This window comes from Chionomys nivalis, chromosome 9, assembly GCF_950005125.1.
Source record: "Chionomys nivalis chromosome 9, mChiNiv1.1, whole genome shotgun sequence".
NCBI lineage: Eukaryota > Metazoa > Chordata > Mammalia > Rodentia > Cricetidae > Chionomys > Chionomys nivalis.
In genome coordinates, this window is record NC_080094.1 from 46,984,215 (window position 1) to 47,009,794 (window position 25,580).

Consider the following 25,580-nt stretch of genomic DNA (forward strand, 5'->3'; position numbering starts at 1 on the left):
TATCCACCACGAGGGAACGTGCTGCTTCGGGCTGCCGCACTGGATCAGTAAGGAGGAAGAGTGCAATTCTTTCAACCTTACAGAGAAAGAACAAAACGAAACACCCACACACTGGGGAAACTGTTCCCCGTTGCGTAGGCGGTGGGGCCCCAAGAGCTGTTATCTGCAAAGGGCACTTTTCGGGGTTACCCAGTTGTCACACTGTGTGGATTCCACCCAAAACCTCAAGCTAAACAATGGGAAATAAGCATCAAAGAGACAATTTTCCACTCTGCACAAAAATGACTTGACTTTATAAAAATAAATTAAGACCATAATAAATGGACTGTGAGCAAGACCCATTGCTAAATATCCATCAGCCATGGCAGGTGTTCTTCTTGCTTTGCACATTTATAGTATCCAAATATGGCTACATTATCCTCCGCTTCCCCACACCTCAGCATCAACCCTATGTGGCATATCACATGCACCCCTGTGCCACATGAACAGGTCTGGAATAATGGATACAAAGGGATAGATACAGAAGTAGATGTAGATGGTGTGTGTGTGTGTGTGTGTGTGTGTACATGCATGAATGTGAAAGTCTGTGTGCACACATGCATTTCTGTGTGCTGTGGGGGATATTCTTCATCCTGAACAGCATCCTCTTTTTAATGGGACAGATTTAACAGCTGAAGCACCCCTGGATGTTTTGCAGCCTCAAGCATCTTAGTTATCATGCAAGGTCCCCTCCTGCTCTGGAAGAGCTCTGTCCCCACTTCTGTCCACAGCAGCCTGAGAAATGCTTGCTCATCAAGGTTACGTGATTTTCCCGACTCCTTCATTTCCTCCTCACACTCATCTCCTTACGATGCCTCCACCCATTGCTCTACAGAAAAGCCATTCCTCCTCATTTGTCACTCTGGAACCAGGTTTGCCTTTTCCTGATTCTCGAATCCATCTCCAACCACTGCAGAGGTTGATCGGGGTTTCCCTCATCTTCCTCACTCTTGCGCTGGCCTTTCTATGGGAAATTTTGAAAAGGTCTGGTGATAAGACCCAAACCTTGCCCTCAAAGGCTTCCTGTTCAAACAAAGAAGACTCAGGAAACTCTCACTCCAGTCTCTGGGTTCTGCTAAAACATAACAATGAAATTCTCCATCCCAACTGTTTCTGAAGGAACCAGAACTGTGTGGACTTGATACAACTCCATTTCACATAGCAATGACAAGGAAATAGTATGAACAATCTTCAAAACAATTAACTTGAGCATTGTCATGTAATTAGGACTCTAATTCTGATATAAGTCCAAAAGGAGTAGAAGCAAGGACAAGACATTCATGTGCTGTATTTATGACATCAACATCCCTTGTAACTAAAAGGTAGACACAGCCCATGAGTGCACTGATGGGTGAATGTGTCTTAAGGGCACGGCGAGAGGCATCTCATCAGCTGTGACAACCCAGCTGTGCTGATGAGGAGACAGCACACTCCTTCAGGACAGTGTTTTTGCAATACCATCCAAACACCATGCACACACCGGACTCGGGAAACACATAGACGGAAGATAGGTTTGGGACTTGTTACTCCAAAATATGGTCCTTTGGCATGAGAAGATTGCAGAAGAGAAGATCACCAAAACAGATCGCAAGACTCTTTAGAGCACCCTCCCAATTCGCAAAGGAGCATCCTGACCTCTGAAGACACCAGAGCACAGAGAAGATCTGAGCAAAAAAGGTCCATCATTTTATCCACACTAGAGCAGTGGTTCTCAACTGTCCTAATGCTGCGACCCTTTAATGTAGTTCCTCATGTTAGGGTGACCCCCTAATCATAAATTATTTCATTGCTACTTCATAGCTGTAATTCTGCTACTGTTATGAATCGTAATATAAATATCTGATGTACAGGACATCTGATATGCAACCCCAAAAGGGATAGGGAACCCAGGTTGAGAACCACTGTTCTAGCTCATACCCCTGTCTAATAATGCTTCTTCACTTTAGGTCTTTGTTTCCTTATAAAACCTCCTACTCGTGTAAAACATACTGAATGAACGTGTACATCGGCCTCTCATTATCTGCCTTTTGTTATGTGACCTCAGCCATAAGCTTATGTGACAGGCAAGGGGAAGATATTGCTTTACCCCCTGCATGGCCATGAACCTGTCTGGGGCAGCCTTCATCCACCTGCTCCATACACGTCTCCCCAAACACCTTCCTTCTCATACATGAACTCCGAGAAGTTCAAGTCCACTCCTGCCCTCTTCCTGTTCATACCTGCTCTGTTTCTCAGCAGCTGTCTGAGTTTCACCCTTAGATCAAAATTGAACATACAACTTGTAACAAGTATCTTCAGGATGAAAATTTGTTCCGACGCCCAGTATTCTTTTGAGTTGTTTGCGGAGAGATGAGCAGATTAACCTGAGCTGCCCGCCTTTGATCCGAGGGTGACGCTTTGGGGAAGCGGTGAACACAGTGTGCATGAGGACAGGAAGACACTGCTTATCAACCCTTCATTTTAATTCATTCAGCACAGTATGTCTTGGTGCATACACACAAGAGAGATGATTCTAGAAGCAAACATTCACAGGAAAAGGCTACAATGATGGCACTAGAAAATAATGCTTTGTTCTCATTGACATGGTGCGATTGGCACCAGGGTGGATATCATGAAGCAAGACAAAAATCGAGGCCCTTTGCCTCTGCCAAAGGCAGGAAGGCAGGAAGGAGAAAGGCGTGGTGGGCAAGAAAAGAGCCCTACAAACAGGCCTGGCCTGGCCTCACAGGTAAAAACCCCCTCACTCTGATTCTCAGACTCAGGCTCAACACGCTACACACAAATCACATCTGCACCCTACTGTCGAGCTTCTCGAGTTCACGTCACTCAGAAAATGTTGTTGGGCACAGGGGTCACACTTGTGATCTTAGCACTTTGGAAGCAGAGGCAGGAGGATCATAAGACAACAAGCCAAGCTGAAGCACCAGGGAGACTGTCTGTAAACAACACTAATGGCAGAACTGAGTACCATGGTGCGATCCTATGATCCCAGTGTTAGGGAGGCTGAGGCAGGACTGCAAGGTTGAGGCCAGCTTGCAACGCATAAGCAAAAACTAAAACCATTCCTCCACCACCACCACCACACATTCCTTCAAACAGCAACTGCAATTGTACCATCTCCATCATGGAAAACAGCCACCAAAAAAGAAACCAAAACAGAACACAAACCTCAAAATTCTTCAGGACCTAAGAAAACCAAAACCTCTAAACCACAAGCCCACTTCTTTTTAAAAAGATTTTAAAGCTTTACCTGTGGCTATAGCGGATGGCTATCGTCAGTCCAAGCTGCAATTAAGAAAAAAGAGGAAAAATACAAATTAAATAATATAAAGGACATGCTGAAATCACAAGAAAATTAGCTCAATATGGTCAATTATTTTTAAACATTTCCTAATGTCTGGGGCTGGAGAGATGACTCAGTGGTTAAGAGCACTGGCTGCTCTTGCAGATGTCCCAGCACCAACATGGTGGCTCACAATCAGCTGTAACTTCAGTGACACGGCATTTGCTGTCCTTTTCTAGCCTCTGTGGGCAGTAGGCACATACATGATGCACATACATACATAAGCAGACAAACCTTCATACACATAATAAAAGTAAATCTTAAAACACACCCTAACGGGCCTTGTTGTTTCCCAGCCATTTCTAATGATAGCACCTTGATTTCAACTTTGCTTTGAAAGGATCATGATATTTTGAAAAGGTCTTTAGACAGCCAAGGGTATTTCATCACGGATCAGACAGAAAGCATCCTTAGTTGGGAGCAACTTGCAGGTTAGGGCTCTTGGGACAGCAGTGGAAGGATGGGGTGTCAACATGTAGCCATTACCAAGGTTTGCATTGGTACAGCAAAGCCAAGAGTGGGTCCCCTAGTCACCCCTTTCACAGGAGCATCATGTAGACTCTAGACCACCAAGGGATTAGACACCTGGACCAGAGGTTTCCTGGGGATTCACTTAGCATTTAAGGCTATCCATCATCTCAAGGCCGGTCAAGTCGCATTCTAAAGACTGTAGAGAAACCAAGCCCCAAATGGAAATGTAACTTCAGGGATTGGTACATGTGACAGCTGGATGCAGCAGCGACAGGAGGCTGAGATGAAGCTGTGATGTCCTCTTTACCTGCAGCAGTATCATGGAAACCTCTCAAGCATACATGGTCATAACCATAAGGTCAAAACCATAAGGCATGAGCCCTGGCCATTTCACACACAGTGAACAGTGAACGACAAGACAAATTAGCGGGTCGAGTTCAGCTGCAAGAGCAAGTTACTGAGGCTCTCGATGCCAGTTTCCTAGTTTTAAAATGATCAGAACCATTGTTTCCTTTCAAGAATAATGTTCGGAAAAAAAAAATAAAAAAAAATAAAATAAAATAAAATAAAAATAAGAAAAAAAAAAGAATAATGTTCGGATGAAGATGTTTTCTACATCCGTGTTTATTGTATAAATGCATGACAAACACAGAAAACGCTACCAATATTAACTCCTGTATGAGTACTATAGTCCATGCTCATCTGTGAAAATGTTACTGTATCCCAAAACTTAATTTTCGATTTGTTTTTAGAACTTTGGAAGTGCTTCATTATAGAAAAGATGTAATCAATGTCCAGTGAACCTATGTAAGTCTCGTGAGCCCTCTTATGCCCAGCCACGGCATTAGCCATTAAAGAAGCTCACAGCAACTAAAAATCTAAGTACCACCTGTAATATTGCTTCTGTCTGAAAGTCTAAGTTGTACCTTAAAATCCCCAAATACCATCCATGCTTCCTTGCTATCCCCCAGCAGAGATGGGGAGAGGGTGACAGATGACATGGCCATGATACCACATTTGGTGCAAGATGGCAGGAAGGACTCCAGACCATGGGATTATAGAAAGAGTGAGGAACAGAAAGTGAGAAAGAGAGCAAACTGAGGTAACTGAGGCAAGAAAGCCCAATTGCTGTCCAGCTGGCCATGTTACAGAATCCCCTGGATACTGGTGGAACAGCACAGCTCCAGAATAATTCAAAACAACACTGCAGTTATCCAGAATCCAGACCCAGTCATGGCAAAACATTAGCAAACCCAGGAAAGTAGGCCTAAGTTTACACACACACACACACACACACACACAAACACACAATGCATGCAGGGACAAAGAAGATGGTTCAGTTGATAAAGAGCTTGTCTTGCAAGCAGAAGGACTTGGGTTGAAAACTCCATTTAAAGCCACACTAAAAGAACTGGATATGGTAGCAGGCCCTTGTAACCCTCACATCAGGAAGAAGCAGGCAGGCTGATTTTCTGGTCAGTCTGCCAGGCCTACATGGTGAGTTCCAGGTCTGAGAAAGACCCTGCCAGATAGATAGATAGATAGATAGATAGATAGATAGATAGATAGATAGATAGACCGATAGATAGACAGACAGACAGACAGACAGACAGATAGATAGAACAGGTGAACAGCACCTGTCTCCTGGCCTCCACACACATGCACGTCCCCCAACAAATATGCATGCACACATATGTGAACATGCATACACACAAAGAGTATATAAATGTGCATGCATGAAATATTAAAAACCAGGATGATCTTATATTACATTTAACTGAATTTACTCCATTATCTATCGCAGCTAAACCTGTCGTGTATTTTCTTAAGGCCTTGGGGACCATTAAGAGCACACAGAACACAGAGGAAATGACTGGGAAAAAATGAGAAGCCGCGACTGCAGCCAAGGTGGGGATGAGCAACTTACAGACTCCACACACTGGGTCACATTATATTTCCTGTGGTTAAAGACTTCTGGCTTGCAGTTCAGCTAATTATATGATAATTTTACTGGCTGAATATTTTGATAAGCTTTGGAGTAAAGTTTAATTGGTGGCTGCTCTATAGTAGAAAGATAAGCCCTTGCTGGGAGCACAGAGGAAACAGGGAGGGAGGGACAAGGAGGGAAAGAAAGTGGGAAGCTACTCCAGGGCAGTTGTGCTGGTGAAAGGGGCCGGGCAGAACTGCTGTAGAGGCAGACCAGAGAATTCAAGCATTTCCCTTCTCTCTCCTAGCTTCAGAGTCTAGTGTGTTTTGTTCTCATTTTCAGAAGGACAATTTTATTAAAGAAGAAAATCTGAGCCCTGAATACTCCAACAGTCAGGGCTGGCACATACCCAAGGCTGGCCCGGTCACTGATCCCTACAGACCACTGTGAACAATCAGTGTTAGGGACCGAAATGATGGGACACAGGAAAGAGCCCTGTGGCTCAGTGGGGACTAATTCAGTGTTGATGAGGATGGGGCATATCATAGCTGTTCTACACAGAGAATGTACTGGTTCCAGTCAGGCAGTCCTGGGAAGGAACAGGAAGAGAGTAGACAATCTCTAGAAGGTCTAGTTTGGAAGTCCAGGTCAGAACAGGCCAATGAGGCAAAGTAGGCAAAAAGCTATGTGAGGAGACTGCTTATGCCTGCTCTCTGGTTTCCTCCAGGGAAAGCAAGCGAGGAGAAACAGCTCTAAGCTTTCCATACTAGAGAGAACACCACATAAAGGCAGCTGTGCGACCTGCTGAGAAGCGAGCCAGATGCTCCATTCCCTCAGTCTTAGGAGCCACCATTGGCCAGTTCAGCTTCTGGGGACACTGGCTCTGTTTAGATGCACTATGACTCAGAAATTCTTTAAGTTGCATGCTTCTCATGCACTCACACACATACATGCATTAGTATGCATATGGACACATCCATTCATATTCATGTACACACATGTATATACCCTCACACATATCTTCATAGTATACACACACACACACACACATGTCCACATGCTTGCTCAAATGTGTATATGTGTGAATGCATGTGTTTGCACAGATGCTACATACACATGTGGGCAAGAACCATCACGTGTACCTACATTCATATACATATATACATACATATATGCATACATATCAATGTGCCTGGATACACTTTGGTATTCAGAAAGGTTGCTGGAGCCCCTGGGACAAGGGGATGCCTCAGACAACTGGCCCTTTTGTTGCTGGTCTCAGCAGGGGCCTAGAGGAGAAAGGGGAGGGAGGTCTGTGGGTTGCCCCCCTGACCCTGGCCCAGCCGGACTGAGGCTCAGGGACATGGAGGTCAGCAGGAGTTTTGTGCTGGCCTCCCTGGAGAGCAGCCCCTCAGGACACGCTGTAAGTACTGCCAGAACACTCGTCACAAACTCTTCACAGTGCTTCTCTCTTAGATTTACACAATTTGTTGGTAACAAAATTAAATCACATTCTAATGGCAAGGAAAGAGTAACTTAAACATTTTTCAAAGGCCCCACCAGCTATGCAAACCTTTTCCCTTCTGTCTCCATCTGAAATCCTCCTCCTTGGAATACAGACAGCTGTTTTGTATCAAGGCTGGGGTTTCTGTATGACTCGGGGAGCTCAGACAACAGGCAGCCCTTCCTGCATTAAAGGGTAATCTGAGAATAATTTGCCATAAAACACCCAGCAGTGCTCCAGCTGTGGCCAGATAGACCCTGTAATGCACCATGCAGACAACATGGTCCTTGTAAAATAATAATTTATAAAATCACATTTTAAAAACACACTATAATTTTTAGGAAGAGAAAAGAAAGAGAGAGAAATGGTTTAAATTATCACAGAAGGTGCTGGGGAGATTTCCTTCCAAATCCATGGATTACCAGGAAGTGGTTGTTCCAAAAACCCTCTCCCCCACAGTCCTGGTACACACAGCTGACAGGTGGAAAAGGAAACGCCAGTAAACCTCAGAGTCACTCAACCCAGTGGAAGGTGTTCCAAGTCTAGAACCTTCTAAACCAGTGACAGTACCTGAGCTGAAGGAGCCATGACCAGCAGCTTGGTCCTTTCTCGGGGGCAGCTACAATCTCTAACCCAGAGCTCCCAATTTATTAAGAAGAGCTGACACTAGGGAATTTATCATGAAAATGCCTGAGTTTTAAAATAATTTAAATAATTTCACTGGACACATCTCTACACTGCCAACCCTCCAGAGAGAAAGAGAGAACACCACTCACAGAGTCATAGCATAGAGACGCACAGAGCAGAGACAGTCACAGCGCAGAGACAGCCACTAATGCAGTCACAGCACAGAGAGAGAGAGGCTCACCCGGAGTCACAGCAGAAAGAGAGAGTGCCACCCACAGAGTGTTGCATCATGGGCAGGGTAGTACTTATGGCCATGGCATGGAATGACTCTCTTATAAGCAGGGGCCATGGCATGAGGAGATGGCACGAACAACTGTGGTATAGACAGGCCCTCCCATAAACAGCCTCAGTGTAGGTAGCTTTCCACATGGAGCCATGACATGTTAATAGCTAAGATGGCTGGGCACGGAGAAAATGGTCCACAGAGCGGATTCCTTTAACCCCTTCTCTGCTCTCCTGGAGACTTACTCCTGAGAAGCCAGGGCCTCCAATGCTACCCTAGCACCCTCTCAGGCTGGTCCTTCACATAGGTCCCCTCAGCCTCTGCCTAACTCTCAAACCCTCCACAGCTCACTACACCTTTGCCCCCTTCTCTCTTCCCCTCCCCCCTCCTGCTTCCTTGGGCTCTTCCTACTTCCTTTGATAGATAACTGAGCTGAGATAGAAACCGCTCCTGGTGAAAAGGCAGGAGCTTTGGGGACAAGTCCCTTGACCTTTATTGTTGATTCCTTACTGTGAAATGTGGTCCACGTTCCCTGCTTCCTAGGGATCATTTACGCAGATTAATTTAAACGCTAAGTATCAGCCTGCCCAAGGAACTCATGAGAAATGCAAAGTCTTAAGCCCTAGCCCACTGGCTCAGGAACTCTGGTGTTTTCTCTGGTCCTCCAGGGGTCAAGTTTGATGACGTGATGATGTATGGAAAGATCTCAGCCTCGCGCTTAGCACGGATGAGTCGGCACCGACTGCCAGGTGCTGGTGATGGAAATGATGCTAAGAGCTCAAGAGTGAAACGGCTCCCATCTGTGCCCTTTAAATGGCATTTCAGTGTCCTAAATTCAACTTCAAGACTGAAGTCACTGTGAACTCAGGCCTTGTAGTGCTGGCAGGAACCCAGCCATTCAGCGGGGAGAGGTGTTCCCACCCAGTTACCAAGCGAGGGTGGCCAGCTTCATCAAGACCAAGGGCAGGCCTCATAGCCCCTGGACTGTAGCCCCCACCTCTCTTCTGTCATTCCTACCAACAGGAGACGACAGACAGCAAGGCAGGATGGGAGAAGAGTAGCAATGACGCTGTCATTACTGAACCGATTTCATGACACTATCTAGCCCTGATTCCTGGAAATTAATGTTTCAGAGTGGAAGAACATCGCACAGCTGTGCTCAGGAAAAGAACCGTGTACATGTATCTGTGTGTGCACGCATGTTTGTGCATATGTGCACGTGGTGTGTGTGTGTGTGTGTGTATGTGTGTGATAAGTAAACATTTATTCAACTTAAAAAAAAAAAACAACCCAGTAACTCGTCTCTGGAACTTTGAAAGGCAGGTGTCAAAGGCCAGTGGGAAAATTGATGGTGGCTAACAGGAATGGCACTGAAACACAAAAGCTGGCTGTTCAGTTCACCTAAGAAACAGGCTGTTGTACGTCCTCAGGCGCAAACCAACTGAAGATCAGGGATACAAACACCTTGATTCTTCGCTCTCCTGCCCCACTCCCTGAACTGGAATCGAGTTTCACCTTCTAAATTAAAGGCTGCAGTTCTTCTCTGGGGCACTAGAGCCATTCTCACCGCCATCCTGGCCTGGCAAAGGCCTGAGGATCGCCACCGGCCTGGATGATCTCAGCAGTGGGATGCGCTGACACTCAATGTAGGGTGGAGATAGGGGGCAGAGAGCTAAGCGTGACAGCGTTGACTGTCGACTTGACAGCATCCGGAGTCACCTGAGAACAGCCTCCTGACACACCTGTGGGGGTTATTTAGGTTAGGTGTGCCTGGTAGGGATCGTCTTGATTTGGCTAAGGTGGGAAGAATCCCTGTAAACAAGGGCAGCATGGTTCCCCAGACTTGGGGCTGGGGCTGTGTAACAGGTAGAAGGAAGCTGAGCACAAGCGTTCATCATGCTCTGCTTCCTAAATGTGGGGCAGTGGGCAGGTGCCTCGACACCCCACAGCTCGGATTTCCCGCCAAGTGGACTGTACCCTCAAACTGTGAGCCCCAATAAGCCGGAATAAGCCTTTTCCTTTGACTTGCTTTTGTTAAGGTATTTTATTACCACCACCTGAAAAGTAACTTAAAAAAAAAAAAAAAACTTAGCAAATAAAAATCCCAAATGGTATAAAAGGAAAAGGCGCTAAACAAAGAAGTATGACTACCAAACATGTAGGATCACTACCCCTCCACACACACCCCAAAAGAGAAACCTAAAGTGCACATTGAGCAATAAGTCAGTAGGAGTAGGTGATAGCCCATGTCCAGAGTATTCCCCAAGCCCCAGTCCAGGGTTTCCTAAACATGTAAACAAATACTCAGCCTCCCCCTTCTCCATTTTCCCAGTCTGTCAGGGGAGGCTGCCCTTCACCTGCGGATTTCCCAAGAAGAATGAGAACATGGTACTGGAGATAGTAGGAAAGATGCTGAAGGTGTGCGAACGAAGAAGGAACAAAAGTTTCTCACCCCTGCATAAGATGGAGAAAAATGCAAAGGGAGATACTTTTCTTTCCAAAGAGACCATTCATTATTTCTGATTTAAAAAAAAAAAAAAAAGCCAAACCGGAAATAGATGATTAAATAAAACCACCGAGCTCTAAGAGAACAGCTGAGCCTGTCACTGTCCTCCAGCATCAGGATGCTTCGCCCCATGTGGCTGAGCACCCTCGGGCAAGTGCTCAAACTTCTGCAGCTCCAGCTCCTCTTCAGCATCCTTTTGTCCACACCTTCCTGCCCTGAATGCCCAGAAGCTCAGCCCAGGCCTCCAGGCCACCACGCAGGGAGGCAGAAGCTGGACCACTCCTAGGAAAATGAATGCCTTTCAGGGTTCCAAGAAAGTTTCCACTGTGACTGGAGGCCCAGCATTTATCTACCATGGCCTCAAAGCACTGTAGAAAGCACAGGACATCTCACGTAGGCTTGTCTTCTTATGCTGGAAAGAGCACAATGTCTATCACCCATGTAAAAAGCCGGGGGAAGCAGCACTGGGGAGGCGGAGGCAGGGGGTTCCCTAGAGATTGCTGCTCAGTATAACAAACCAGTTCGTGAGTTCTAGGTGTTTACACAAATAATTTGAAACGAGCGAAAGGAAAGCCTGCATAGGTGGACGAATCCTAAAGTGCTGTGTTACGGTGACAGGAGCTAACGCTGGAAGGCCACTTGTAGTGTAGCTCTACCAGCAGGACATTCTGGAAGCGGCAGTTCGGTGGACATAGGAAATAGGTCCAGGTTGAAAGGGTTTAGAGAAGAAAGAAGATTGACTAGGAGAAATGCACAGCCTTTAGAACTGGCGAAGCTATCCTGTGTGATGCTACATCACAGACCCACGAAGGAAACTTACAACACAGAGAGAAAGTGAAATGTAAGCAACTGAAAACACAAGTGGACAAAACGTGGGATGGTGAGGAGAGTCCAGAAGAAATGCAGATCATGAAAGAGCCAAGAGCAAAGGACAACCTAACTGAGAGGCAGAGCAGGGAGGGCTGAGAGAACTGCAAAGCCAAGTTGTGTCTAATGCTTCCCATGGAGCCCACAGTTCTGGACCAGCTACCACTACAATGGATGTCTGGAGCCAGGTTTCTCAATGCTGGAGCAGGTAACTCACACACAAGCCATAATAGGAATCTAGAATATCTATGTGATAATGATCAGCATTCAGACATAACATGAATTCATGTTTAGCTTAATAGAGCTCTAAGTGAATACATTTATTCACACACAGGCATACACATGCATTTCCCTTGTAGTAACAAAACCACATAGCACCCAAACCTTGGTTTCTCAAAATGTTCTCCAACAAGAGAAACAAGGGTTCTTTGGCAGAGTGGTTGAGCCTTGGGCAGGGAAAATACAAGATGAGCGTGGAGTGCCCTGCAGCACTAGAAAGAAATATCTAACACGCACACACACACTCACACAGTCATGCCCAGGTGGAACAGAAATAAGCCAAATGGATGAATTCCTGGTAATCATAAGTGAAGTAATTTAAACAACAAAATAAAATGAGTAGAATTAGATTCTAACCCACAGCATAAATTAAATATCCATAAGTATATAATGATACAAAGAAATAACCAAGCCAGATGGGGCAGTACACACCTGTAACCCGAGCCCTATAAAGATGAGAGAAGAGTAGAGTCAAAGTCAGCCTTGACTACATGTGAGTTCAGTCATCCTGGACGACAAGAAACCCTGTCTCAAAAAGCCGAAGCAAGGGGAGAAAAAGATGTAACTAAAATAAGTAAGCAAATGAAGGAGAAGAAGCAAATTTTGATGTGGGAGAATTCCAAGTAATTTATGTCGACAGTCCACCCTTACGGAAGAAAAGCAGACTGCCCATGTCTTAAGTATGAGCTGATCGTATGAGAGCAGGGAGTAACTTCAGCCTAGAGAAAGCTGACAGAGACTACCTTAGCCATGCTAAGTCAGTGACACCTGACCTGGGGCCGTGGAGAGACGGACAGGGCAGCTGCTGGGCCCTAGGTTCTGTCATTTGTATCACCTAGCTTCAAAAGCGCCAGATTCTAAGGCACACCTCAGAGGAGGGGAGCCTCTCTAACTGGGCGAGACTACTACAACCCTGCTGCATACAGTGGTCCAGCCTCTTCACGGAACCTGGACCAGCCTGCTTGATTGCTCCATCTGCAACTCAGTCCAATGGTCTGATCTCCTGGCACCTTCATTGATGAATAGAAACTAAGGAAGGAAGGGAGGTAAAACACCCTGAACAGCTCAAGAGAGATGTCCTTCTTGTACGCGTTTCACTTGGTCCCTTCAACATTCAAGGCAGAAGGACAGAAAGCTACGAGAAGCCAACGCTTCCTGCGAGGATTTATGAAATGTCCCCACAGACACATGTTTGAACACTTAGTACCCAGCTGGTGCTGCTTGAGGAAGCTGTGGAACCTTCGGGGTGGAAGATGTGGTTGAGGAGGTAAGTCACCTGTTAAGGGAGACCTTTGAGAACGATAGCCAAGACTGACTTCCTGCCCAGGCTCTCTGGTTCCAGGTTGGCATTGGACAAGAACAAGCTCTGTAGGTCCCCATGACCACAGACCAAGCCTTCGCCTGTATCCTTCCTGCCACGATGGACCGTATCCTCTAAAATCCTGAGCCAAAGCAAACCTCTCTTACTCAAGCTGCTTTCGTTAGGCATTTTGTCCCTGTGACAGAAAGTCACTAATGTGCCACCCCTCACCACCAGGCCAGGGGTGTTGAGAGTGCAGTGTTAAAGGACTGCAATTGAAATCACGATTTGGGTAGAAACCAGACATTCCTGCAATACTATTTTCCATACAGATACCTTGGCGCAGCTGGTCAGAGAGATTTAAACATTAGGGCCCTTCATTAGGTGTCTCTGACCATACGCTAGGTACCCAACAGAAGTGAGAAGGGGGCTTTTATCTCCTTCCAGTCTTTCTTTGTTCCATCCCCTCCACACGCCTCTCCCAAGCTAACCTGATTCAAACAGACAGCACTTCCACGGACCCACCCTGGATCTCGTGCAAACCCAAAGGTAAATTTCCAGATCTGGGCCAACCCAACCAACCCACTTTCCACTTCTCTCTGCAGGGGAAAAAAAATCCCATCTTCTATTGTGGGGACTACCATGAACACAGACTAGACCAAAGCACGCCTCTCCAGACTCCATGTTCAGTAATTCCCATACCTCTCTACACTTTGCCTGTCGCCCTATATTCTGACACCTTCAATAGCTGAGCCTTGATAAATGTGCTTTGGATCCTGGATATCCGCAGAGGCCATGTGTTCAAGGTCCCATACTAACTCGGGATGTTCTTGGGAGGTGGTAGAACCTCTAGGGTGTAGAACCTAGTAGAAGGGAATCAGATCATTGGAGATATACTTTGAAGGGTATATTGGGAATGTGGCTCCTCTCCATATGCCTTCCCCCATTACTTCCCTGCCACCACTATGGGAGCAGCTTAGCTCCAGTGAACACTCCTCACCATAATGTACTGTCACCCCACAGGCCCTAACAACAGTACCAACCAACCGTGCATTTGCGTTAAAGCCTCCAAAACCAGGAACCAAAACTAACCTTTCTTCTTGTAAGTTGGTTTTCTCGGGTGCTTTGTTCCCGGCAACAGAGAGACTGAGACGAACATCGTCCTAAGTTTCACCCCAGCCTCTTCTCCTTAGACCTCGAGGACAGAAGTTGTCATTTGAGCCACCTTCAACTTTCTTGTCCCACCCTGAAAGTTTCTCTATAGCTCGTCCACTTTCTAGACTGATCCTCCTCCCATTTCTGCTTTCATATCAAGGTCTAGTTTCCATTGGTGTTTAACGTCAGGCCTGTGTCTCCGGGACTACAGTGGATGGTTATCAATGTGACAGGACCTAAAATCATCCAAGAGAATGTCCTCTGGCATTCCTACAAGGGACCATGTGGATTAGGTTAGCCTGGGTGAGAAGACCCAGGCTATAGGTGGCAGCACCCCTTAGCCTGCATATGTAAAGGGGTAAGCGGGCTGAGCACCAGCGCTCACCACTCTCTGCATCTTGACTGTGGATGTAATGTTCCCAGTTGCCTCAAGCCCCCATTGCCGTGGCTTCCTTGCATGATGGATTGAAACCCCTTGCACTGTGAGCCAGAATAAGCCCTTCCTCCTGTGAGCTGCTTCTGGTCAGATATTTGGTCACTGCAACAGGAAAAGGAACTCATGCAATGCCTCTGCCAGCAGTCAACTTCCTTCCTCTCTCTGGCAGCAAGGATTTCTCTATGTTTCCTTTTCCCTCTGCACACTCTTAAAAACGCCCGTCCTCAGCAAGCATTCAAATTCCATCTTAGGAACTCCCTTAGCTAAAGACATAGAATACACCCTGGGGTTCAAGCCTCAAGTCCACCCCTCCATTAGAAGCTGTCAGGAAATCAGTACGATCCTATTAAAATCTACAGAGGGACTCCTGAGAGAGGCTCTATTTACCACAAAAAGCTCACCAACCCCCATCAACACCTTCAGGAAAAAGGAACGCTGTATTTTTTTTTAAAGAGGCACCTGACATCTTTGGCCTAGTTGTGACCTATAAACTAGACAATTCGCAAGGTCACGAGTAACCATAGGGACACGCCAAAGGAAAAGTCGTCCTTAAACCTAATTGCTCCCCTTATTTCTCTAAAGGACTTTCAAAGGGGATGCTAGGCACAGTACACCTTCCACTAAGCATGTCCAAGGACCATGCTGCAGCTGTGACAAAGCTGTCCTTTAAACCGTGGACAAATGTCATACATCCGTATCGTTTCGCTGAAGAGATAGGGTCTTTTTAAGGAAGTCCGGGGCGTGGGTTGCAGCAAGGCTGAGATGAGATGGGAAACGTAGGAAAAAGAAAACTGCTGCCATGAGCCGGCCCCCAAGCGCCTCACACCACCGCAGCTGCTCAGCCAAGCATGGAAAGTGGGGCATTATCCTCACAACACTGATTAGAAAAGGAAATGAGATATGCAAATATTTTTTAAAAGTCGACTCGCTCCAGCATTATTACCAGATGAAAGTTCACAAAGAAAGCATGACTTGATAGGCTCAGCATGGAGCTAATGCCCTTGACTCTGACTACCTGACTTGGAAGATCCCTGAAAACAAAAATCAAGTTCAAGGGCTGGACCACACAATCGCAGAGATAGGCATGATGAAATTTTTAAAATATTGAATGGGTCAGTACAGTCCAGAAGTCAAAGAAGCTGTTATCCAAGCAAGAAACATATATGTTTCTAGAAACTCAAGATATATGTTCAGAGTCCAACATGCCCGTAATCCTGTCTGTAGCAAAGCCTTAATACATTGACAAGAAGAAGATTATTTTGTTTTGTTTGTGTGGGGGCTGGGAGGGAGGGGTGTTAGTTTGGTTGTTTGATTGGTTGGTTTTGTTTTGCTTTTCTAGAGAGAAAGAGTCTCTCTATGTAGTTCTAACTATCCTAGAGTTCACTATGTAGACCAGGCTGGCCTCAAACCCACAGAGATCCTCCTACCTCTGCCTCCTGGGTACGGAGATTAAAGTCATGTACCACCATGTCCAGCTAAAACATAAAACAGTTTGCAGAGACTGAAGTCACTGAAAGACAGGGCTGGTCATAACAATCCACTGCCAAGCCGCCTCACCTCCCAGAGCCCCTTGTCTTCCAGGGTGGGACCGCAGTGGTCACGGAGTAAGAACCTGTGTACAGAGGAGTGCAGCCCACTGTAGACGACTGCATGTATAGCTCCCTTCCTCCTCCTGGACTTCCTTAGCACAGAGATGCTGTGATGGGCTACTGAAGGCCTCCTGTGTGGCTAGTCTTACATGATGCCCCCACCCACCCACACATCTTCTGACAGAAATACAGAGATCACATCAGGGTCTGAAATAAATGAAGCACTTTGAGTTTTCTGTAAAGGAAGGTTCTCCACAAGAAAGAGAGGTTTCCTGGAGACACAACATACACCTACATAGAAACAGTGGCTAAGAAAGGAAACATTAGCGTCACGGACAGAAGGATCAGCCTGTGCCGAGCCTATAGGTGACAAAGCCTGTCACCTGTCAGCTTGTTTGAGAAGCTGAAACAAGTTCTGTGTTGTTGAGGTTTGGGATCAATTTCTCTCACTCAGGTATAATTCCCCTTAGCCCAGCTGCTTCAAAGTTTGACCTGAACTGCATTATGAAGCTGTAATCCTATTACACAGAGTCTTCAGAGAACAAGAGGTTGTCTCTAGGCTATGTGTCATCGGCCCGGAATAGCGATTCAGTCACACTGACAATGTCGTCAGGCCCAGGAGGCTCACCCGTGAGCAATCTGCAAGGGTAGCCAAGGAATAAGTGAGCACCACAGGAAATAAACACAAATGTCTGCCCATGTACACACTGGCCAGACTGAAATGCCCCGGGGCAAACTAGACCTAAGATTATAGCACAGCTCTGGACTGGCACACAGGACAATGGAAGTATTTTGTTTGTTTTTCTAAAAATTTAATTTAGGATTCTAGGACTCTTAATACATTTCAAATGCCCCTGCTTAAGGGTTGAGAATGTAGCTCAGTGTTACTGTTCACAACTAAAATGTCATGAGGCCCTAGGTTCCATCCTTAAATAAATAAATAATAAATGATGTATTAGTAAATAATAAATAGAAGGCCACCAAATGTCTCAAGTATGAAATAATAAATACTATTAATTAATAAATGATAAATAAGTAAAAAGCCACCAAATGACCCAAACCAGATCCCCATAACATTATGATCTGAACTGATCAATTCTCTACCAAAGAAACTCCTCCTTCATTTCTACAGTAAGTCACTCATCTGCCCAGCATCTGTTCACAACTTATTTACTAGTCACTAAGTATCAAGTCTTGATCTCAGTTCAGAAGAGGCAATGGTAACCAAGAAAAGACAAGATTTGTTCTCTTGCTTAAATTCTTTGGTAAGGTAAGTCACTAAAGGACTACAGGACAGGCTGAGTAAAGGGTGAAGAAGGGCCCGTTGAACATCTAAGAAAATGTCTCTGCTTCTGAGTTCAAGTCTCACAGTCACGAAACCCAGACGGGCCCATCCTCGATCCATCACTCCAGTGACCTGAGGTCTTTTCCTCTTCCTACTGTTTATACATTCACGATGGATCATGTCTTCTTCAGATCATTATGGCTGTCCCAGTTCTCCCATTCATTAGCCAGCTGTAGGACAGTCACACAATGTAAGTCTCAGCTGGGCTATGGTTGTGCACACCTTTAATCCCAGCACTTGGGAGGCAGAGCAGGTGGATCTCTGAGCTCAAGGCCAGCCTGGTCTACAAAAAGTGACTTCTAGGACATCCCGGGCTACAAAGAGAAACCCTGTCTAAAAAAAATAAATAAATAAAAAATAAACGTAAATCTCCTTATATCTTTGTCCTGCATTCGAACCTCTCTGCAGCCTCCCCACCATCCATCTACTCTCAAGCATCCCATGGAAATTTAGGTTGTGTTAATTCCTGTGCGGCACCCACTGTTCACCTACTCAGTGACTTTGTGCATTCTCCCAGGCCTGGAATGCCCTTCCATTACTGTGTTAGCTAACTAGCTTCTACCTGGGTGTCAAAACTCAGAGTAAGGTCTTTGGGGGATCCCCTGAGTGGTCAAAGCTAACCTTGGTGGCAACTGCTCATGTTAGCATTTCTGTCACACTGTCTGTAGCTGCTGGTCTCTGTTTCTCAGCCTTCTTATTTCCCTGGTCAACTCCACCGGTGTTAGAGGAGAAAGATAATCCAGGTGGCCAAACTCTACACTTCAGCCAGCAGTTACATCTAGAAAACAACAGGCTTAAAGAAAATAGACAACAGGAAGGGCTCTTAAAAGTGAAAAGTAATCATGCAAATAAAACTAAAATTGGAAAGATGATTCCTACAGAACAACCCTGTCGGGATATGAGAGGGCATAAACGAGAGAGGTGATGAGACAAAAATGTCCTAACCTCCAAATAAGAGAGTTCTGAGTAGAGAGAAAAGCTCCGCAGAATGAAAGGAGACATAGTTTTAAAATTGAAAGGGCCTACCCCATGCCACACAGGAAGAATGAGAATCCAAACCTAGATATATCACTAAGAAATCCCCACACTCAAGGCTTAAAACAAACAGTTCACAGAGAAAAAGTGCAGATAGGTACACACACAGGGTTTCCCACAGACAGACTGGGTACAAAATGGTAATGGAGGAACACCCTTAAAGTTTTTTTTTGGGGGGGATGGGGAGTTATTTTCAATTTACAAGTCTCAGTTAAACAATCTGTCATAAGTAAGGGCAAAATAAAGACCACTAAAAACACATTAAAGAGTCAAAATATTGTCATTTACATGCCCTTCTAGATATTATATATTTTATAGTAACAAAACTAGAGGAAATCTAATCAAAAGATAAGACAGGACTTAAAAAAAGGACTAACTACCACTAGAAGTCTATCAAAACAAACAAATAAAAAAGATAAAATGAAGATGTAACTGCTTTTTCTCTCCCAATGAGGAAAAATAAAAGGCGACTAAAAACTACAGGAGAAAACAAAAGTCTTACAAAAATATAATTATGTAAATATCAAGAATTTGTGATTTGATTAATTAATGCAATGTAAGAGAGTTATTACATTGACTTTGTTGCTAGGATATTGTTCTTCAAATTGCAAAAGTGTTTTGACATTGGAGAGATAGATAGATAGATAGATAGATAGATAGATAGATAGAAAGAAAGAAAATATGTGCTTGTATTCTATATAGTTCTATTGTAGACAAATGCATAGCCCTGGCCTTAATAATGTAATTACAAACCAAAAGTTAGGTGATAAGTACAGAAAGCAAAAAGCTAATGTTTTAGTTTTCACAATATAAAAATGACTAATATTTCATCAGGCCACAGTGGGAGTGGATAGGATCCTGAAATAGAGTTACTGGGACAGGAAATGGGAGGTTGCAGAATATATGTAAGTGATCTGGTAGTCTTCACAAAAACTAAAAATAATGTAAAAGTCAGAAGCTAAAGGAAAAGGCTGAAGTGGGGAATGACAGTGCCGTTTGTGTTATTGAGCTGAACTCTCATCTCTCACAGCAGTGATGTAGAAATGCCCCAAATTCAAGAAACTTAGAAAATACATATAATCACAAATTCTCATTTTTGCCTCTCTTATGAGAGTTTTGTGGTTTCTGATTTAAATGACCTAGGATATTTAAAATTTGTCTAATGAAATGTAAACTTTTTGACCTATTAAATTTTATTATAGAATAGGCAGAGAGATTCAAAATCATTACAAAAGATTGCGTTTTTAAAAGCTCCTCTGAACATCCTCCATAAATGTTCATCATAAATGGCCCCTTTCCCCGTGAAAGAACATCAGTATAAAGACTGCTTCAGCCTTGTCCCTCCCTTAACCCTCTTGGCACATAGATGCTTGGGACCAGGGGAAAGTCTTTAAAAAAAAAAAGTCAGCATCTCACTAAAAATCAATTAGGTGGGTAGAAGCCTGGATTCTGGTCCAGCCACCAGTCATTTGACACTTGACAAATCCCAGTTTAGGTAGAATTTCCATGATTTTCAATGTGGACAATTTTTAAATCTTTGGTTGAGCAAAATTAACCCAAGCAAATATGATTGCATACCACAGTAAACCAGGAGCGACTGCAGGTAGGGTCTATGAAGACACTCAGAGACCTAGCCCTTGAAATGACCCTCGTGAACTGCGAGCCCTGACCAACGCTGGGAAAGCAGTTGTGTGTTTTTAACTCACATTATTTCAACTACAGACAAGAATCATGAAAACATCTATCTCACAGGATAGCTGAGATGATCAAATGGGTGACTGTCCATAAACTGTCCCTTAACAGGGGCTCTCAGTATAGCCAGTTATAGTTGGACGGTGACTGTTTTCTTTGGGCCCCTTTCTCTATGAGCCTACTAAAGCAAAGGACAGAAGCATGAAATAGTGAAATGTGAAGAAAAGGGACCGTGACCTTCACAGTCACCCATCCTGCATGGAAATGGGTTCAGACAGAAGCACTGAGAAAAATCTGCCAGCCATCAGTTGCCACTATCCAACCTTTCGGGGGGGGGGGGGCACAGACAATGATCCCCAATGACAGGAGACAGAGTTTCCATGAAGCAATGAAGCTTCCCACACTGTAGCCCAGGTACACTCTGTGCCAGGTAAGTAGGCTGCCAGGCTGTGGAAGGCCAGCTCCCTCCCTAGCCGGACACAGGCAAGAAACATTGTAAACGGTCCACACCATGGCAGTGGCTCAGTCCGCCTTACAGTTGCCATGGCTGTACCCAGGGCCTCAGAAAGCTGGGTCCCCAAAGGCCTGCTCAGCTTCTGATGACTCATGGACAAGGCCCTGATCCTTGAACGGCTGGCACAGTCACGGCATCTAAGGTTTCTGTGCCACATCAAACAGGGAGTGATGCCCCAGGACTTCCCTCTCCTTCAGCACTGAAAAACTCCAACCCTGCCACACACTCTGAGGGTGTTCATCTGTAAACATGGCTTGGATATGTGACTCAGGAGGAATGGGCTGCACGCCAACTCTAGGTTACTCTGCCAGGGATCAAGAGGCCTCACTCAGAAATGTTTCTGGTGGTGGGGTGCAGCACAGTGGCCAAATTGGTGTTCTTCGTGTGTGAAGCCCTAAATGCAATCCCAAACATGGTGGGGTGTGGGGCTTAGATTAGAACGTGATCTCTGAGGTCCCTTCCAATCCACAATACCCTAAGCCTCCCTCTTTATGATGTGCTAGCCTCAGGTCTATATACCACCACCTCTATCCCCTCCTAGAGGTGCTCCCTCTCAATGGTCTAGAGTTCCCTTGGTGCACTCTGAGTCTCTGTGGGGTATGAACCTGGTTCTGGTCATCTCTACTGCCCCTACAGTGCTGAAAAGGAAAACATTCAGCATACATTCACAGAGCTATGATCAAAAGAGAAATTCTTCCAAACACGCACTTCAAACACACCTGCTTATCTCTAGCTGTATTTACTGCCAGCACCTCGGACTCTGGGGAAAGTACAGGAGCTAAATCTTTTAAGAGCAAATGTTGCTGAATGCACACCTTTACTTCCAGTAACCCGGAGACAGAGGCAGGAGGATCACTGTGCGTTGGAGGGCAGCCTGGTCTATAAAGGGAGTTCCAAGACAGCCAGGGCTACATAGTGAGACCCTGTCTCAAAAGAAAAGACAAATGTTTAAGTTTCTGTTGTGAAAATGTAAATAATTGCCATAGAGACAACCCAGCAATATGTAAGTATTTTAATATCCATCCAAAGTAATACAAAGGGCTTTGGTTTTGTTTGTTTTTCTAAGAGACGTTTATGGGTCAAATTATGCCCTAAAGTCATCAAAATAATCATAGATAATTTACAAGTCTTGAGCCTGGCTAACACATGGCTAATGCAGCCCCTGTGCTCACAGTGACAATAAGAAGCTAATTCAACTGATGGTAGAAGCAAATCCTGTCCCTTCTGACACCCAACACAAAGCAAATACACAATAGCAAGGACACAACCTGCAAATTGGTATTTGCTGCCCTCTGGTGATCAACCCTGAGAAGTTCCCACACCAGAGACCTGGAAAGTGTATAGTTCACACAGATGTGTGCTCCCAAGTCTCATCTAGGCTAAGACCATCATTCCACCAGACTTCTCAGCAACAGAGCAGGTCCTGGTCCTCTGCTCTCCGTGTGTGTGTGTGTGTGTGTGTGTGTGTGTGTGTGTGTGTCTGCCTCTGTGTGTATGTTTCTCTGTATGCCTCTGTGTGTGTGTGCCTGTGTATGTATGTATGTGCACATGCATGTGTGTGTGTACGCCTCTGTGTGCCTATGTGTGTTTCTGTGTGTCTGTGTGCCTGTGTGTGTGTGCGCACGCCTGTGTATGCCTCTTTGTGCCTCAATGTGTATGTGTCTCTATGAACCTGTGTGTGTGTGTGTGCCTGTGTGTGTATGCACCTGTGTGTATGTGTCTATATGTGTGCATGTGCAGGTGGGTGTGCCCCTGTGCCTCTGTGTGCCTGTGTGTGCCTCTTTATGTATGTGTGTGCCTGTGCATGTGTGCGTGTATATGTGTATGGGTGCTGGAGAAAGAATAGCACAGCCCAAGCTGCTAAATGAGCATTGAGACCATGCTTCCTCTACAAAGATAACTGAGAGAAGAGGCACCGATATGAATTCTCCACCACTATCTGTGAGAAAAGATGAGCGATGGCTCGCTGTGTACACGTGTTAAAACGAATAAGCATCACTTGACTTCCCCTCCAGTTTTAACAAAGCACACACCGTGTATGTGTTGAGGGCATTGACATAGGAACCAACTACCTCTCTTTGCCCTGCCCTCCATAAGGTCACACTACCAACACATTATCAAAGGCTTTCAACTCTAACCAAGCCCTTTCAATGCGTCTCCCACCCTGAGCCTTCATGTAAACAAGATCTCATGGAGATGCTGCTACCTTCAGCTCCCCCTCCAAACCCCAAATAGGTGTAGACTCTCTAATGTGGTATCATCAGATAGGTGACTTATTCTCTCAGGGTTGCATAGATCCCCATTAGCCACCAAAGCATTCAGTAGGGTGGAGGAATGGATAGATGAAGGAGGGGAAGAGTGGAGGAGGGAGAGATACATGGATGAATGAGCAAACGGGTATATGTATGTATGGATGTACAGGTATATCAGCAAATGACTAAAGAGACAGAATAATGCAAAAATGGATGGATGGATGGGAGGTAAATGGTCCCCCCCACCCCACCCTGAGCCCCACTACCCCTGCAGGTCTAGGAAACTGAAGAAGCTACCACACCTTTTTTTTTTTTGATGACTTTAAGAGGCTCCTTCAATCTCTTCTCTAGATCATGCACTTTACTGATTCCAGGAGGATGCCCAGGCAGCATGGCTACTCTTGTCCCCAAACTACTCATATACAAATCCCTCCCATCGCCCAGATTTGGCTCATCATTCAGCTAAGCTCTGAGAAGCTACTGCCAAGGGTGAGCATGTACTATCACCCTTATTTGTCACCCTAACTACCTCAGAGACACCTTTAATCATCAGTGTCCTTGAACCTGATCTTGCAAGCTTCCCTGTCCCTGTGTGGCTCATGTCTGCAGGTTCTCAGGGAAGCCCTTCCTTTCTATGACAGTAGTTCTTTCTCTAAAGAAATGGAGAGACTCTGTGATTTTCAAGGTCACGTGGGCATAACAAAAACCCAGAGAGGCTGGCTCTAGGGCCTTAATGGCCTCAGTACAGCATCTGGAGCAGATCCGACATTCCAGCTGTTTCCATTCACGTGGATTCCACTCAGTCACCTCGCCTGACAACTTTACATAGGACCACCTCTTCTTGCCTAGTTCAGGGCTGGGCCCTGGGGTGAGGGGAGGAGGCAGAGATGATTCCAATCAGCTGTAGTCTTGACTGACAGCCTGTCAAGGAGGTCCTTCACCTACCCTCCGGGTCCTTTGACACATATATCAGTCTGCTGAAGTAGCAAAGCAAATCCAATAACTTCAATAACAGACATTTTCCCCTCACAGTCTGGAGTCTAGAAGCCTGGGATGGAGGTGCCAGTGGCTAACCGGAAGCCACTCCCATTTTGTCCTTGCATGGACTTTGTCCCGTGTGCAGACACATGGAGATGCCTGGTAGATACCAGTCTTAGCAAATTTCCCCATTTCCTTTGAGTTGCCTTTTTGCACACACAGTGCCCAAACATTGGGGTTGGCCATGCCTTCTGAATGGAACCATGACCCATGCGGAATCCCTAAACTCTAGTGTCACCGTCACAAGCTTTAGTTTAGTTATAACCAAAGTAAACACCATGTGGGGAGCCACCATGTCTTGGAGAGAGACAGCACTGGGAGCATGTGCCGGCCTGGCACTTCGGAAGAAGGCACAATCTCGAGAGCTTTGAAATGTATGAGAAAATTTGCCTTATATAAAAATGAGTAGGCAGAACATCATCTGTGAGTACCCCAACCACAGCAAGGGAAGAAAATGAGGCAATCAGGAGAGGGCCAAGTGGGAAGAAGGAGTCCAGGCATAAGGAGTCATATGGGACCCTTGAGATGAGACAAGAACTTGGCCCTTGGTCCATGAACATCAGAAGGCCACAGAGGGAATCAGGGTGGCTGGAGCAAAGCTAGCCAGACACAGGCCTTCTCAAAGAGCAAACCCTTGCCTGTAACGTCACACCAGACAAGACACTGCTGGATGGGGTGCAGCTCCCAGGAGTCTCCTTTAGGGATACACCTTTACAAGTGGGGACCAACGTGTCTTGTGCTAAAACATTTACCTCCACGCAGAATCAATCCAAAAGGAGAAGCTGGGATGCCTGACTACGAACTAAAATTCCCCCACTGCTGCCACCCTCCACGTTCACAGTGTTGTCATCATCTCCCTTACTTGCTGGGAAAGGCTTCCCAGCTACCCCAAATTGTTTCAAATGTCTTTTAAGCCCCCTCTCCCACATTACCCCTTACCCCAAACATCTCAGTTTCTTTTTTCTCCTGTTCTTGTTGATCATTTAACTGATCATGTCACTTTGGGCACCCAGTAGAGCATGGTTACTGTGGCAAACATTTGAGAGAAATCTCAACATGCTGAGGAATGTCGTGGGAATGAGAGACAGTCATGAAAAGTCAGGCATCTGGGCAAAGTTTAAAAGGACTGAGCATGCCCAGCCTTGAGCTAAGATCATTGTGACAGACTGGGTGACAGTTTCCTAACACATCAAGAATGCACGCAGGAGGGTAGGATCCATTTTCCATTCATCAGAGACAGCAAAAGGAACAGAAGCATCTTAGATTTCAGCTGTGGAAACACCCGTCATACGTCTGAGCTGCAGGGGAAGAGGAGCTGCCAAGAGGGCCACTCTGAATTACTCACTATGCAACACAGCCACTGGAAATGCTATTTCAG

At 45.5% G+C, this 25,580-nt stretch overlaps 1 protein-coding gene across 1 annotated transcript in view; it reads right to left on the reverse strand.

The window, feature by feature from the left end:
* Acoxl (acyl-CoA oxidase like) overlaps positions 1-25,580 on the reverse strand; it is a 296,568-nt gene that overhangs the window by 204,216 nt on the left and 66,772 nt on the right. The window contains exon 10 of the mRNA XM_057781242.1: positions 3,290-3,324. Within this exon, the coding sequence (XP_057637225.1) occupies positions 3,290-3,324 (35 nt within the window). The remainder of the gene's footprint in view (positions 1-3,289; positions 3,325-25,580) is intronic.